Below are 13,963 nucleotides of genomic sequence, written 5' to 3'. Positions count from 1 at the left end.
AAATAATCCCTCCAATCCCTACATCTAGGGTTCCCACATCACTTGGGTTTTCAGAGTGAGACGGCTAATTACCCAGCTAGGAATGCCTTCTAAGCTTTCTCCACCTCAAGTGGACCAGATGACCTAAGGGGTTCCCCTTTCTCCCAAATTTATTTACATTTCCTGATACCTGGGAAGAAAAGGCTTATTACTAAAGGGACACTGTAACCCTCCATCTTTTTGGTAGAAGGGACAGAGGCCCTTTTAGCTGGTGAGAACAGCTGACTCCAGAACATCCTGGTGTCTTCCAAGAGGGCGTCATGATCCCAGGCTCCCCTGTGGTGCTTGTCAATGAGCAAGAAGCAGCAGGACCTCGGAGCGGGGATGCTGCCAACTTGCGCAAGCCGGGGCCTTCACTGCTGCTTTTCCTCGGCTTCCCCTGTGGTCGAGCGGTTCCATGGGGCTCGATTTTACAGCCTCTTAACGGCCTTCTAATCTGCGTGCGGAATAGGTGGGTCAGAGAAAGGCCCTCAGCCCGAGAGGGAGCCGAGCTGCCCCGTCCACTCACCCCAGAGTGCCACAAGGATGGTACCATTTTCAATGTGTGCCAAGGCGGGAAAAAGACTGAAAAGCACTGCACTGAATAAAGCTCGGGGAGAGCTCCAGTCTCTTCTCCAAATGACTGCACGAAATCAAACCTTCCTCCAAGTGCACGTCTGTTATCTTTACAAAGCTTTATTGAAACCTGTACATCAAGGTGACAGTAATTCAGTGTTTTGGAAACAGTAACGAAAAAGGGTATCCCAGACCCAGGTTCGCCAAATAAATATGAGACACCAGGGATATGGTTCCTCCGTCTCCCAGCAGGAACAAAGCGCAGGACGACAGCTTCCACCGACCTGGGGACAGGAACCTTGCTAACGGGCATGTCTCCGGCATCTCCAAGCCGTGTGGAGAGGTTCGCTTTGGTCCAAAGGATGATTTCCTCACACAAATTCAGAAGGCTGCCGCAAGTTCTAATTTCCTTCCAGAAGAAGCAACAGCAATTGCTACAGCCTTCTTTGCTAAGGAGGGACCAGAGGTCCCAAGCAAGGTGGCACAGGCTAGGGTAGGGTGCCTCTCCAAAATTTGCGTGCTAACACTGTCACCTCATTACGAATCGAATAAAAAGCTGGACAACCTTCCAGCTAGCGGTGGTCAGTCCGCAGGATCCTCCAGCTTAACGGAGATATCTGGCCATGGTTTTCCAAGTCTGTTCTGAGAACAGATTATTGCTCAGCACAGGTCACATGATCTATAGTCTAGTTGGGGTGATTTAAAAATTGCCCTAAGGCTGTACAGTCAGCCACCTCTGGTTAAAAAAAAATACTTAGTGCACATAAGTGTAAGAAAGAATTGTAAAACTTCATCTGGAAATTAGACAGGTTCTAATTTCTATAGAAATTATGCCTCCCTGGAGCAGGGAATGGAAGACGATCTATTGCTCTGAATTCAGAGGACAGGCAGAGACCAGTACCATACTCGCCGTTAGGTCCACAGCCAGGCCTCAGCAGGGACAAGTCAAGACACACACACAAGATGAGAAATTCTGTGCGGCCTCGGTACCTGCTTCCCGGATTTCCACCAGCAAAGTGGCTCGGGTTCCTTTTTGGCTTAAGAAAAGTCTCCGTGACCAGTTCAGAGGATGTAAATTTAGACCTGCACCGTGGTGTGGGGTGCAGACCGTCTGCTCCCTCTCCCCCCTCAGCCTTGATGAGCCCCAGGGCTCACAGCCACCGGGTGCTAAGAGGACTGTTACAGACCGAGGCGCTCCAGGAGCTGCTGTGTCTGGAACAAACCTTCAAGTAGGAGTCGAGCGGGTACGAAATGTCTTCTAAAGAGCGTGAAATGGGAAATTTACAGTCCATCCTGTCTAGTGAAAAGCATGCACGCGTGGAGCCCGGTGGTGCACACTGCCCCCTGGGGCCCACGGCTGGCCCCAGCTCTTCATATGGGCTTGTATAACAAGGTGGTGACGTATTTTTTCTTGTACCGGTGGGTCGCGCTGAGCACCATCACTCCGTCCTGAGGAAGAGGCGGAAATCACCAAAGGCAGGACTAAGTCAGGAGGCTCAAAGTTTAGGGAGCGTGAGAATCATCAGGAGGCCTGAGTAAAGCAGGTTCCTGGGCCTCCCTTCGGAAGAGGAGCCTACGGGTCTGGGTCAGGTCCCGGAAGCCGCCCTTCAGGTAAGTATCGATACTGCAGGTAGTGCCGTCGCTAGGGGGCCTCAGAGCACACTTGGAGAAACACAGTAAGTAACAAACACATCCTTACCTTAATGGAAAGTGCATAGAGGTGGTTCAGCATGACGTGGTTGGGCTCAGGGAGCAAAGCTGGATCACACTGCGGGGGAGCAAAAGCAGACGTGTGCACTTCAGATTTGGAAATCAAGATTCTCCCGTGTTTCACGGCACTGGATTTCAGAGGGAAGGAGGCAGGCTCTCAGGCCCCTTTCTTCCTTGTCAGGCAGTGAAAGGGCTTGTGCACGATGACTGGGTGGGCGAGGGGTCATGCCTGGTGCTCCAACTAAGGGGCGCTCTCGGGGTCTGCTGGGCGCACTGGTGTGCATCTCTGGCCAGGCTTCATCTAGATTGTGGGCCGTGGCTCTGTCCTCTCTTTGGAGGAGGGGCAGGAAGAAAGCCGTGCAGTGAAGGGGCTTTTAGAAAAAGCGGGAAGAAATGATCAATACTCAACGCTCCTGAGCAGTGTGTTGCAAACTCATGTCTCTGAGACTCAGACGGGGAGCCTGAAGAATGCACTGGATGACTGGGGGAGGGGAGAGGCGCTCTGACTCCGTAAGAGCTCACATACGAGGCAATGTTGCCACACCTTCCTATTTTTTCAGAGAAGCCAGAAATCGAGGTTTTTCTTTATTTTTCCCCCAACGTACACTCCCCAATTTTATAAATGCTAATTCAAAACAGAAAAAGCATCCAGTAAAAGCCGGCTCAGCTGTCAGATGTGTGCTTGGGGCGGGGCGGCCCCAAGAACAGCGAGTCCCTGGGGGACACACCGTGACTGCTGCGGGGATGCCTGCACGTGTACACCTCCAGCCCCCTGCTCAGCACACGTGCACCCACTTCTGTGTGGCGTCTAGAGCAGCAGCAGTTACCTGATCACCCTGGAGCGTCTGCCTGTTAGGTGGTGGCCTGGACAAGGCTGAAGAACACCTGGACTCCCAAGAATTATGGCTACGCTGCACAGTCCAGAGCCGGGGAACCAGGCAGCTCAGGTCAAACAGGATGGAAAATCAAACGCGGGGAATAATGGGGTGCTCTTCAGGATTCAGCAGGAAGCACACTTCTTTTTATAAGTAATATCAATTTCCCAGAGGCAATGCGTGTTACCCACATACCCCAAATTTTGATCCATGAGCCCTGAGGTTTCTAAAAGCAATTTGGGGATTAAAACTAGATTCTGGAACTTCCCTGGCAGTTCAGTGGTTAAGACTTCGCGCTTCCACTGCAGTGGGTGTGGGTTCGATCCCTGGTTGGGGAACTAAGATCCCACATTCCGAGCGCGGCAAAACAAACAAACAAGATTCTAAAATCTGGGGGCCAGAGGAGGAATTCCACCATGCAGCTTACTGAGAAGAGGCGGTTATGTATTTTGTCCTGAAATTTGAGATGGGAGTGGAACACAAGAGGAAGGGCTCAGAAAGGCTTTGTGGGATGGGGAGGCCCACTCTGGGAACATCTTGTGAGTAGCCCGTTCCCACGTCAGAGGGGGACCCCGGCAGTTAACACCGATGGGTGACATTGAACATTTTCACGAGCTGCCTTGCAAGATGTGCACCGAAGGGAGCAGCTGAACGTGACCGTGGAGGACGGTCTGGGCAGATGTCTGGTTACTCACAGAAATCCCTGTGTCCTTGTTCAGGATGACCTGGAGAAGATGTGGCGGGAGGATGGGTGGTGCTTTAAACCGCTCCTCTGGTTTCCAGACGTAAGGCTCCTGATGGTAGGGTCCTGGTGGGGAACTGGACAGCTCTGTTGGGAGATGGTGACAGGACATTTACTTGGAAAATTAGGAGTCCTGGGAATAGTCTCAATTTGTGGTGACATTTAGTTTTCCATGTCTCCTGTTCCCTCAGTACAGATTTATATTCTCTTGAAGGATATACTGGCCCCAAGGGGGAAGAGCAGAGGCAATGAGAAAACACTTCTGGAATTTGAGTGACAGGCATAAAACTCAAGTAGTGAATTCTGACGCTCTGGTGGCAGACAGCAGTCGTGGCAAAGCAGTGAGTCTGGGACCGAGTCGTGGGAAGCTGCTCACAGTGACCTGACCCTACAGCCACCGCAGGCCGATGCGGCCTCCTTGCTGCAGGCCGGGCTGGCAAGAACAGCACAGAAGCTCAAGGCTTCCAGTGAGGCTTATGCGGCTGGGCCCAAGTGAGGCGCGCCAGCAGCCAGAATAAAAGCGAAGATAAAGCAGCCTGTTCACACAGAGGCGCCGGCGCGTTTCAAAACTAAAACAACGAGAAGTTGAAGACCTGACCTCTAGAGGCTCTCTGCCTCCAGCGCTCTCCGGTTCCTCTTAAACTCATGCTGGAGTTTCCCTGTTATACAGATATAGTAAGAAGCTTCTAGAAGTGCAGTGTTCCGTAAGCTTCAAAGCTGCCCACTCAGTGACATCTGGCCAGCTGGCGGGGACTGAGCTGTGATCCAAAGGACACCTGGGATGTGTCTGGCCGCCGAGACTCGTGCTGTCCCCGTAAAGCTGAGATGGCTTGGCTCCGCCAATTCCTTCCACGTCATTCTCTAGGGGACAGACTCCCTTCACACAACCCAGCCCTACCACAGCAGGAAACTGAGAAAGGCATTCAGTGCAGAAAACTGAGCCTTTAGGAGTCAATATGTATTTTGAGAAAGGGAGTGTCTACGTATGAGAAGAGTATGGAGAGCCTGAAGTTGGTTTCCCAGCAGTGAGGGGTCAGCCTCCTTTCCCCAGGCAACCTCTGCTGCACAATCTTGACTAAAAGCTTTGGACTGTGGCGTAAAATTTCACTTATCAGCAAGTAAGGGCTATCTGGGCATTTCCCCCACCCCCCAATTCCCACCTGTCTGAATAAAACAGAAATGACTTCTCTAAAAGACCAGTTAGCTATCCAGAGCAGAGAATGCTATTTTTGGATTTCCAATTCCTGCTCAATAACATGACTTGCCAGCCACCTGGTCCACCTGCCAGTGTGAGTTCTGAGCTGATAAAGAGTTAAGAGATCCTGGGGGGCAGGACCTCCAGGCCCAGGCAGGCGACAATGAAGAATCATCCTGCGAACTGAACCCGTTTTCCTAGACGGTCAGGCACAGTCCCGGGGAACCTTCACTGCTTCCCATAGGGGTCCTGGGACGGTTTGAGGCCCTGCAAGAAGGGGCAGTGCAGCTGGTGTGAACACTGTCCATGCCAACGCATCCTTCTCCCTGCGTAGCACATGCTGTTTCCAAGCAGTTTCTTCCTGTGGGTTTGGATGCAAGGCAATTTACTGAAAGTTCGATGATCGGATGACTCTTGGAAGATGGGAGAGTTTTACTAGGACCATACTGAGCAGGTTGTGCTGTGTAGCCTGTTCTGTGGTGAGCCTTACCCCCGCCAAGAAGGGATTCTGACAAGGTGCTCATGGACCACGCAAATGATGCCAAGGTCACTGAGGGGTCAGTTTATCACCTGTTGGGCTGAAACTCTCCAGGTGCCCCGAGCAGGCTGGCTTCCCCAGTGCTGGCCCCTCACCGACCCGATGCAACTCTCTAGGGCCTCTTGGGCCTGCCTTGGCACAAGACCAAGCTCTGGTTCCGTTTCCAGTGTCTGCTCTCTGTGGCCAAGCAGACCTATGGAATCCTGGAGATGACCCAAAAAGTGACTTACGGGTCCCTCAGAGCTAGATTTTAGCAACCTGACCTGACACAGAGTTAGGAATTAGTTTTGTGGCTCTTTGGGGAGATACGGACACCCACCGATTGGGCGGCTCCCACTCAAGAGCGAGAGGCAAGAGAAACAAGGTATTTCTAATCTATACAGCCCCCACCGGCACACACGTGGTAAAAATAACTGCTCATACCAGACACGTCGGAGCACTTTTGGGAATCCACCATTAAAGCATCAAATACTTCAAAGTCAGTTTTCTTCACTTGAATGATGTTGTTTACTGTGCCAAGCTGGCTGGTCACTATCGGCTGGGAAGAGACAGACAGGCAGAAATCACAATGTGGACAGTCTCTAGAGGTGTCTTTAGAGGATCCAGCAGCCCTGCTGGAAGGTCTCATCTCCTGGCTGGCCCACCTGCTCATCTCCGTCAAGGATGCCAGTAGGCCGACAAGGAGCGCTGCTATCTAGCTCGGCCACGCACAGGGACTTCGACCAGCAGGACAAAGGGACCTGGCAACTTGTCTGGATTGTGGGGGCGGCCAGAGGACCAAGGGCGGGAGGAAGGGTACCTCAGAAGGGTCGTGTGTCCACTGACCATCCACGAAGAACTTGTACTGATGCTCTCCTTCCGGCAGGTCCAGGATGGCTACAAAGTTATTGTGGCTGCAAGAAAAAGGGAAGCAGACGATGTTAGCGGGGTGGGCTGCCCTCTTAGCTGACTTGCAAAACCAGCCACGGAACAAAACAAAACTTCCACGTAAAATCAAGGGTTCAGCTGCATGAGAAATAAACATTTTTCACCAATTCAGACAATTCAGTATAATGATCTCAATCTAGAAAGGCTACCAGGAAGCGGCATCGTAAGAGGTTTCCTGGAAAACTCGCTTTGCTCAAACACCAGGAGTCCACATTCCTACCATCAAAAGGTCAACGAACAGTCATTCGTCCTCAACTTGTGTGCAGAATAACACCTGGCAGCCTGGATGCCAAGGAGGATGGCAGCACAAGATAAACAGCAAGCCGCCCGCCAAGTTTTACCCTTTGCTAGCTTGCCTAGCTCAGGACAGGGGATCAATTTCACAGGATGTACCAACAGTTCCCTAAAGCAACTCGTATAACTACTAAAGAAAAGGGTTCCACGGAACCTCTCTCATTTGATTGTTTTGTTCTTCCGACTAGCATGCCTTGTAACTGGGCTGAGTGGCTCCCTCCTACACCAACTGGACCCCTGGAAAAGCAGGCAGCTCCTTATCAAGAACCAGCCCTGGCCCAGCAGGGCACGATTTCTTCCTTTGTTTCATCAAGAGGACTTACTCGTGAAGATGCTTTTCCACTGACAATCTGAGACAGCCGTCCATGCTAGGGTGTCTGAGCAAGTGTTTGGCTATAGTCGTGCTAATGGCGCCTACATAATGTGTACCTTTCAAACAAAAGTGATACAGAGTCCAAGTTAGAAGGAAGCTCGGAGATCATCTGGTCCAACGTTCCCGTCTCACAGAGGGGAACACAGAGGCTCAGCTCAGCCAACAAGGACTCAAATCCCGCTCTGTCCACGGCGCTAGGAATAGAGTTCTCTTTCTGAAAACAGTCCTGCTGAACAGACGCAAAGCTAGAATATCTGAAGTGCAAGGTGTCTGTGAAACGGAAATGCTCATAACTGTGCAACGTTTTCTTCTAAGTGTGCTCTAAACCTAGCACGACTCCTTGGTGTGTGAGATTTGAATCCTGTGAATAATTAAGCACAACTATTTTTCCATTCAGCATCAACTTTATAAAAACATCCTCTTCTATTCACCCACAGGAGTAACCAGAGTAGCCCTGGGTTAAGACAAGTCGATGAACACACCCAGGCGATTACCTTCTCGTGAGGGGAAGTTTACTCCAATTGTTGAAGGACCCAGATAAGTAAACTTCCTTTCCGCCCCCCGTCCATCGAAACACAGTTGGCCGAGCCTGGGCAGGAGCTTTGTCGTTCACTTCCAGATCGTGCTGCCAGGCCAGGAACTCCTCCTTCTCCGGAGCCTGGAAGCAGAGCGCTTGACTCAGGAACAGGAAGCCATTAGTGAGCTCCCTGCAAGAGACAATTACCCTCATACTGACAATTCATTCTAAAGACGCAGCTGTCGCTACCCAGGTTCATATTCCAGCTCGTTAACTCACTTGCAAAATGGAGATGATAAAAGCACCTATTTCTTAAGGTTATTGTGCAGGCTGAGTGAGACAAGACAGCCCATGTAGAAAGCTCTGCATAGTGTCGGACCCAGAGTAGGCGCTTCGTAATTATTAGCTACTGTTACTGCTGTTATTTAGGAGGTCGTCGTCAAAATTCTAGAAGTTATAAAGCTCACTTGCAAGAAGGCAGTGAATGAATTTGAGATTAGCTTAATAAATGTCATTCTCCTCCCTTAATTAAGCAAGATTTGAAGTACATGAAAAATTACTAGGGACAATTCCAGAGCTGTCAACTTGAAAACTGGCAAGCCCAGGTGCTGAGGAAGGCAAAAGCTAATCACTGAGTGCTGTCCAGGCACCAGGGAGAAAAAGATAAGACAAAGACTGATGTTCATTACGGTAAACAGTAACTTCTTATGTGGGCAGCGCTGTATAAAGGAGGTGTTCCGGGACGAGAGACAAAAAACACATCTGACTCTGGGTGTGGTTTTGGATCTCTTACATTTTTCCTGGTCAGAAGCCAAAGAGCAGGAGTTCTAGGCTGTGATAGACTCTTAAAAGGTCTGGAGCAGGTTTCCAGCACCTTCAATTCAAATACTGACCTGAGCTCATTTAAAAGATACCTGCATTTCTGTGACCTTTAACAAAATTTACAGATTAAAGAACAACAGACTGGAATCTCTTTCCACTGAGGGTGTGATAACTAGCCACAGGCAAAATGGTGAGCAAGTGTAGTTAAAAGAATTCACGACTTGTTTTTTGTATCCGAGCATTCAATCCAGTGTGTCTGCTACATCATTTCAGTAACTTCTGTGGAAATGATAATGGAAATTATTTAAATCATTCTCTACAGATCATCTGTATGCTAAACATTTCTTATAAGAGTTTTAAAACAAAAGAATATTTCTTAAAGAAAGTAGCTTGATTCTTAGGGTATCTTAAATGGCTGCCCTTGGGCCAAAATTATTTCTAGGGGAAGAGATGTCAAATCATTGGATAAACAGGATTCCAAAGTTCACTTTGCACACAGCTTCAGGAATGCAACGAATTCAGAAAGCAAGATGAAATCACAGGCTGGAGGGCCAAGTAAAAGCAGACTCTTTAGGGGTTTCCCTGGTGGCGCAGTGGTTGAGGGTCCGCCTGCTGATGCAGGGGACGCGGGTTCGTGCCCCGGTCCGGGAAGATCCCACATGCCACGGAGCGGCTGGGCCCGTGAGCGATGGCCGCTGAGCCTGCGCGTCCGGAGCCTGTGCTCCGCAACGGGAGAGGCCACAGCAGTGGGAGAGGCCACAGCAGTGAGAGGCCCGCGCACCACCCAAAAAAAAAAAAAAAAAGGCAGACTCTTTATAGGTTAGCCTCAAAGCCAAGATTCAGGTGAGGATATAAGATAATAATGCGATCACCCAAGCCAGCATCTGAGGGAAAATGAGTACAGCTGGGATGAGTTGCCAATTAGCCTAATGGGCAATGATGATTAATAGGCAACTAGATACTAACAGAATGTGTGTCGGAGGGGGAAGAGGTGCTTGTCATCTTTCCTAAACCTACTTGTTGCAGTGCCCTTTAAGTATTTAGTTGTTCATTTCTTTAGGATATACCACATACGTATCAGCTGGCAGAATCACTAAGTATTCTTGGACCGGGCTCTGCCCCTAGAAACTGACCATAGCAGGTGGTTAGCAGGAAAAGTGGCTGAAGCAGGAATGGAGAACCTGTCTTTAGAGTTTTTAATGAGTTAAAGCAGACCGCAGCAGGACGGCCAAATCTGGCCTGCAAAAATGTTTGCTTTGGCCTGTTTAAAATATTAAGTCATATATAAACAATAGGAGAGAGAAGCCGAGCAGCTGGCTGCCTCCTTCAGACTGATGTTTCACTTACTCACTGACCTCCGGAAGTCAAATTACTTTTCTATGCTTGCTCTAAAGGGTGAACCACAACTTTTCAGCAAAACTAAAGACCTCTGGCAGCTGCAGTCAGCTGTTCGACTCTACGTTCACCTTACACATGTTCTGGTTTATCTCCAAAACTGAAAGTTAACTGCAAAACTATTACAAAAAGCGCCAGTCTGCGTAAAGGTGGTGGAAGATTTCTCAGAGCTGTGAAATTAATCATACCTAAGAGAAAAGCAGAGACTGGGACTCAATTACTGCTAGAGCCACGATCTTAATTAATTAAGAATTTGAACCTGTCTCAGAGCTGCCTCTTCCTTAATGATGTTAAACGAAGTGAATTCCTCCTCCCTCAGGGTGACTTTCTCATATCTGTAATTAGACACAGGTTCCTGAGCTGCTAAGAGGATTCTCCCACTTCTGATGATTAGAGGGGATACGAGGGGAAGGCTCTAGGAGATTTCAACATTAGTCAAGGGGAATCAGATTCCCACACCCCCATTACCTTGATTTCCTCGGAGTGGAAGAGGTCAGCGTCCTCGGGGCTGTCCATCAGGATCTTGGGCCTGTCCCCATCCTTGGAGCCCCCCGAGCTGTCCCCTCGGGGCGTCTTGTGGCCGCCCTGCCGGTCCAGCGCAGCGCGCTCGCTGCTCGTGTTGCCCATGGCGGAGGTAGCCGGACAGGGGGCCTCACTCCAAGGGAGGAACAAGTGACTCCCGGTACCTCCACCAGGACCCTAGGAAGGAGTCGGAGCACCGTGCACCACACCCCTCAGGCTAGGATACGGGGTCGGGATCCGGCTTGGGCCGGGTAGCAGGGCTGCCGAGGTCTCACAAATGCGCTTTACCTGCTGCTCAGGCCGCCGCAGACCGAACACACCGAGCGCTAGGAAAACTCGACTCTCTCCCAAGAACTCCCCCACGTCTTAACAACTTCCGCTTCCGACACTTGCGCAAAGCGACCCAACCCACAGGGTTGGGAGTGGTTGCGGCGGGAGAAGCGCGCGAGGCGAACTTGACCTCACTTCCGCTTCCGGTCCAGGTCAGCGCGTTGGCAAGCACCCAGATGGTCCCGGCGGGCTCCGGAGGGCGCAGTCGCAGTTGGCCGCTCCGGCCGGTCCAGGACGTGGCTGCTGAGGGCCAGCAGGGGACGCAGAAGCGCGCAGGCCATCTGGGCCGCCCTCCTCGCTCTGGGATGAGCTATGGTGTTAGTTATCTCGGTTACTTTTGCCCACTTCCAGTTGATTCTACACTTTACAGCCAAAGGGGTCGTTCTAAAGGGCAAATCTAATTAAGACTCCTTAAAGCCCTTTAATGCGCTAGCTTTCACGCCTTTGAGTGCCTTAGAATCACGTGGAGTGCCTGTTTAAAATGCAGATTCACCTGCCCCTAATCCCCAGAAATTATGATTCCAAAGCTCTGGCGTGGGGTCTGCAGTTTAATAAGCACTCCAGGTGATTCTTATGCAGACAGTCTTGCAGGTGTTTGAGAAAATGACAGACAATTAAACTCTCTGGAAACTTCTCACGTCTAGTAGCTTGGGGGTTGTAAAATGCTGGAATTATTCGTGTATTTTCAAAAAATTGAGTGCACAGCCTTTTGACAGGTAACTTTGCAAGCTATTTTAAAATCACTTCGAACACATAATTCTGCATAAAATGCATTTATTAGCGTTTGTCATTTACTGTGGCCAGTGCTTCAGCAAGAAGTGTGTACACATGTGGTGCTAAAATATTCTAATCTCCTTGTTGGTCACTGTTAGGATTTTTGTTGGTGGTGGTGTGTGTGGTAGTGGCCTGTGTGTTTGCATGCGAGTATGCCAAAATGCTTTGCATTTGCTGGGCCTGGTCATGCATTTTGTCCACGGAACAAACATTTATTTAGTACCTACATAATGCCAGACATTGTGTGACATAAATGGGAGACACAGATGATTAAGATATGGGGAATTTGGCAGTATCTATAAAATTTTTAAAAATGCACCTTCATTTTGGTGCACAAATTTACTTCTAGAAAATGTCTACAGAAATACACATGTGAAAATTATATGCAATGTTCATTTGCAGCATTGTTTCTAATGCCATAATACATTAATTGTAAGATGCACATTTTATTTCACATTTTAATCTCTGAAACGGTGCATCTTACAATCAATGGAATCTTAGATTTGATGAAATAAGGAAATGGAAAACTGCAGAATCCTAAGAAGTTTGTCAGTAGGAGAATGGCTAAATGAATTAAATACATTCATTTTATAGAATAATGAGCAACTTTTAAAAAGGAGGAAATAGAATTATGTGGGCAACTATAGAGAAATGTCTATGACATTCCAAATCCCCAAAGCAAGTGGCAGAACAATAGAGGTTTTAACAGCATGAGCTCTGAAGTCAGCCTGCCTCGGTTCAAATTCTGGCTTTACCACTTAGTAGTATCACCTGGTTTCCTCTTTTGTGAAATGGGGAATAAAAAAACACCGACCTCATAGGCTTGTTTTGTGAATTAATTGAGAACACACAGGAAAAGTGCTTAGCATAGCACCTGACACTTAGTAAGCATCCAATAAACACTAGCACTTTTATGAGCATCGTTATGCTTACAAATGGAAAGTTCTGGGAAGATGTACAACACGCTGTTAACAGTGGTCCCCTCTTGGGAGAGGACTCAAATTGGAAACAGGAACAGATAGGGGATTTTCACTTTTAGCTTACTGTTTTAAAATATTTCTACTGCAAGGATGTACTACTTTTGTAATTTAAAAACATTTTTTTTAAAGACAAAAGTAAATAAGACGTGGTTCCAGCCCTAAAGGAATCTATAGAATAGAGGTGAAAACACACTCACAGAAAGGCAGCAATACAGGAGGCAAGGGGTTCTAGAGAAGCCCTGAAAGCACTAAAGCCAGGCCAACGGATAACCCAGAACACATTCCTTGACCTGTTCTTATTGCTCACAATAGGCAATGAAGAAGCCATGGATATAAAGATGTTGATCTTTGGTTCTTCCCCAAACAACTTGAGAGATAAGGAAAAACACATGAGTTATGGACCCCTAATCCAGATACTTCTATGCATGAAGAAAGTTTCAAGACTTCTACTCTGGCTCGGATAAGATAAGTGATATCCTGAAGTTTTCAACTGCTGAGACAGCCCGGTAACTGGGATTGTACAGGTGCACCCTGCACAGGGGTGCCTACCCGAGGACACAAGTAGGTCCCAAGGTTCCACCTGCCTGGAGGAACGGGTGCCTTTTTCTAATTTGTACAAATACAGCCGTATGGACTAGCCGTGGTCCTGGCCTCTCTCCAACAGAAACATTTGACCATGAGAACCAGAAGTAGTTGTGTAAAGTCTTTTCTTACTTACAGAGTGTCCGCCACACAACACAATAGGGATGTACAGTTGAATTCTAGGACACACTGACATTTCAGAAAGGACCACTTTTGCCTTCATTGAGCTCATTTTCTTTTTTAAGTTTGTGTCTATTTGTAATTGTATCAGGTGAAAGCAGATAGATAGATTTACACCAAATTTGGAGGATATGTTTGGGACAGTCTGACTTACAATGCTACGTTGTATTCCCAAAACTGGGCATTCCCTGGTGGTCCACTGGTTAGGACTCCGTGCTTCCACTGCAGGGGGCATGGGTTTGATCGCTGGTTGGGGTTCCGGTGTGGCCAAATAAAAAATTTTTAAAAACTGACTTTGGGACACATTCAGGGAGATCTCAAAGAGATAAAGATGAGTACAACAAGGAGTCTGTGTAACTGCTGATGAGGGAGTCTTGCCATACTGTGTTAAGACTTCATGGACAGAGAAACTAACATTGGTATCAGCTTTTGGCCCCATATTGAACATCACAGATAGGGTAGACTCTCCAATTACAAGTGTCAACTTGGATTTCAGCTGCATCTCTCACGGGTTACTCTGTGTTATTTATCTTCACTTAACAATAGTTCATGATTCTCCCAAGCATCAGAAATGCCTCTTCTTTCCCTGACCCTCTGCTGGCATGGGTGTCAG

General features: G+C 48.5%; 1 protein-coding gene across 1 annotated transcript; it reads right to left on the bottom strand.

Annotated features, from left to right (window-relative positions):
• Positions 1 to 13,474, bottom strand: PRKAB1 (protein kinase AMP-activated non-catalytic subunit beta 1). The gene is made up of 7 exons (XM_079943394.1): positions 10,451 to 13,474; positions 7,743 to 7,906; positions 6,454 to 6,547; positions 6,078 to 6,192; positions 3,875 to 4,008; positions 2,294 to 2,362; positions 1 to 2,043 (listed from the first exon to the last, which is right to left on the bottom strand). Exons 1-7 carry the CDS (start codon positions 10,607 to 10,609, stop codon positions 1,966 to 1,968), a joined length of 813 nt encoding a protein of 270 aa, XP_079799520.1. The 5' UTR covers positions 10,610 to 13,474; the 3' UTR covers positions 1 to 1,965.
• Between the last annotated feature and the right edge of the window lie 489 nt (positions 13,475 to 13,963).

Source organism: Stenella coeruleoalba, assembly GCF_951394435.1.
Source record: "Stenella coeruleoalba genome assembly, chromosome: 14".
Taxonomy (NCBI): domain Eukaryota; kingdom Metazoa; phylum Chordata; class Mammalia; order Artiodactyla; family Delphinidae; genus Stenella; species Stenella coeruleoalba.
This window is presented reverse-complemented; position numbering and strand designations above follow the sequence as displayed.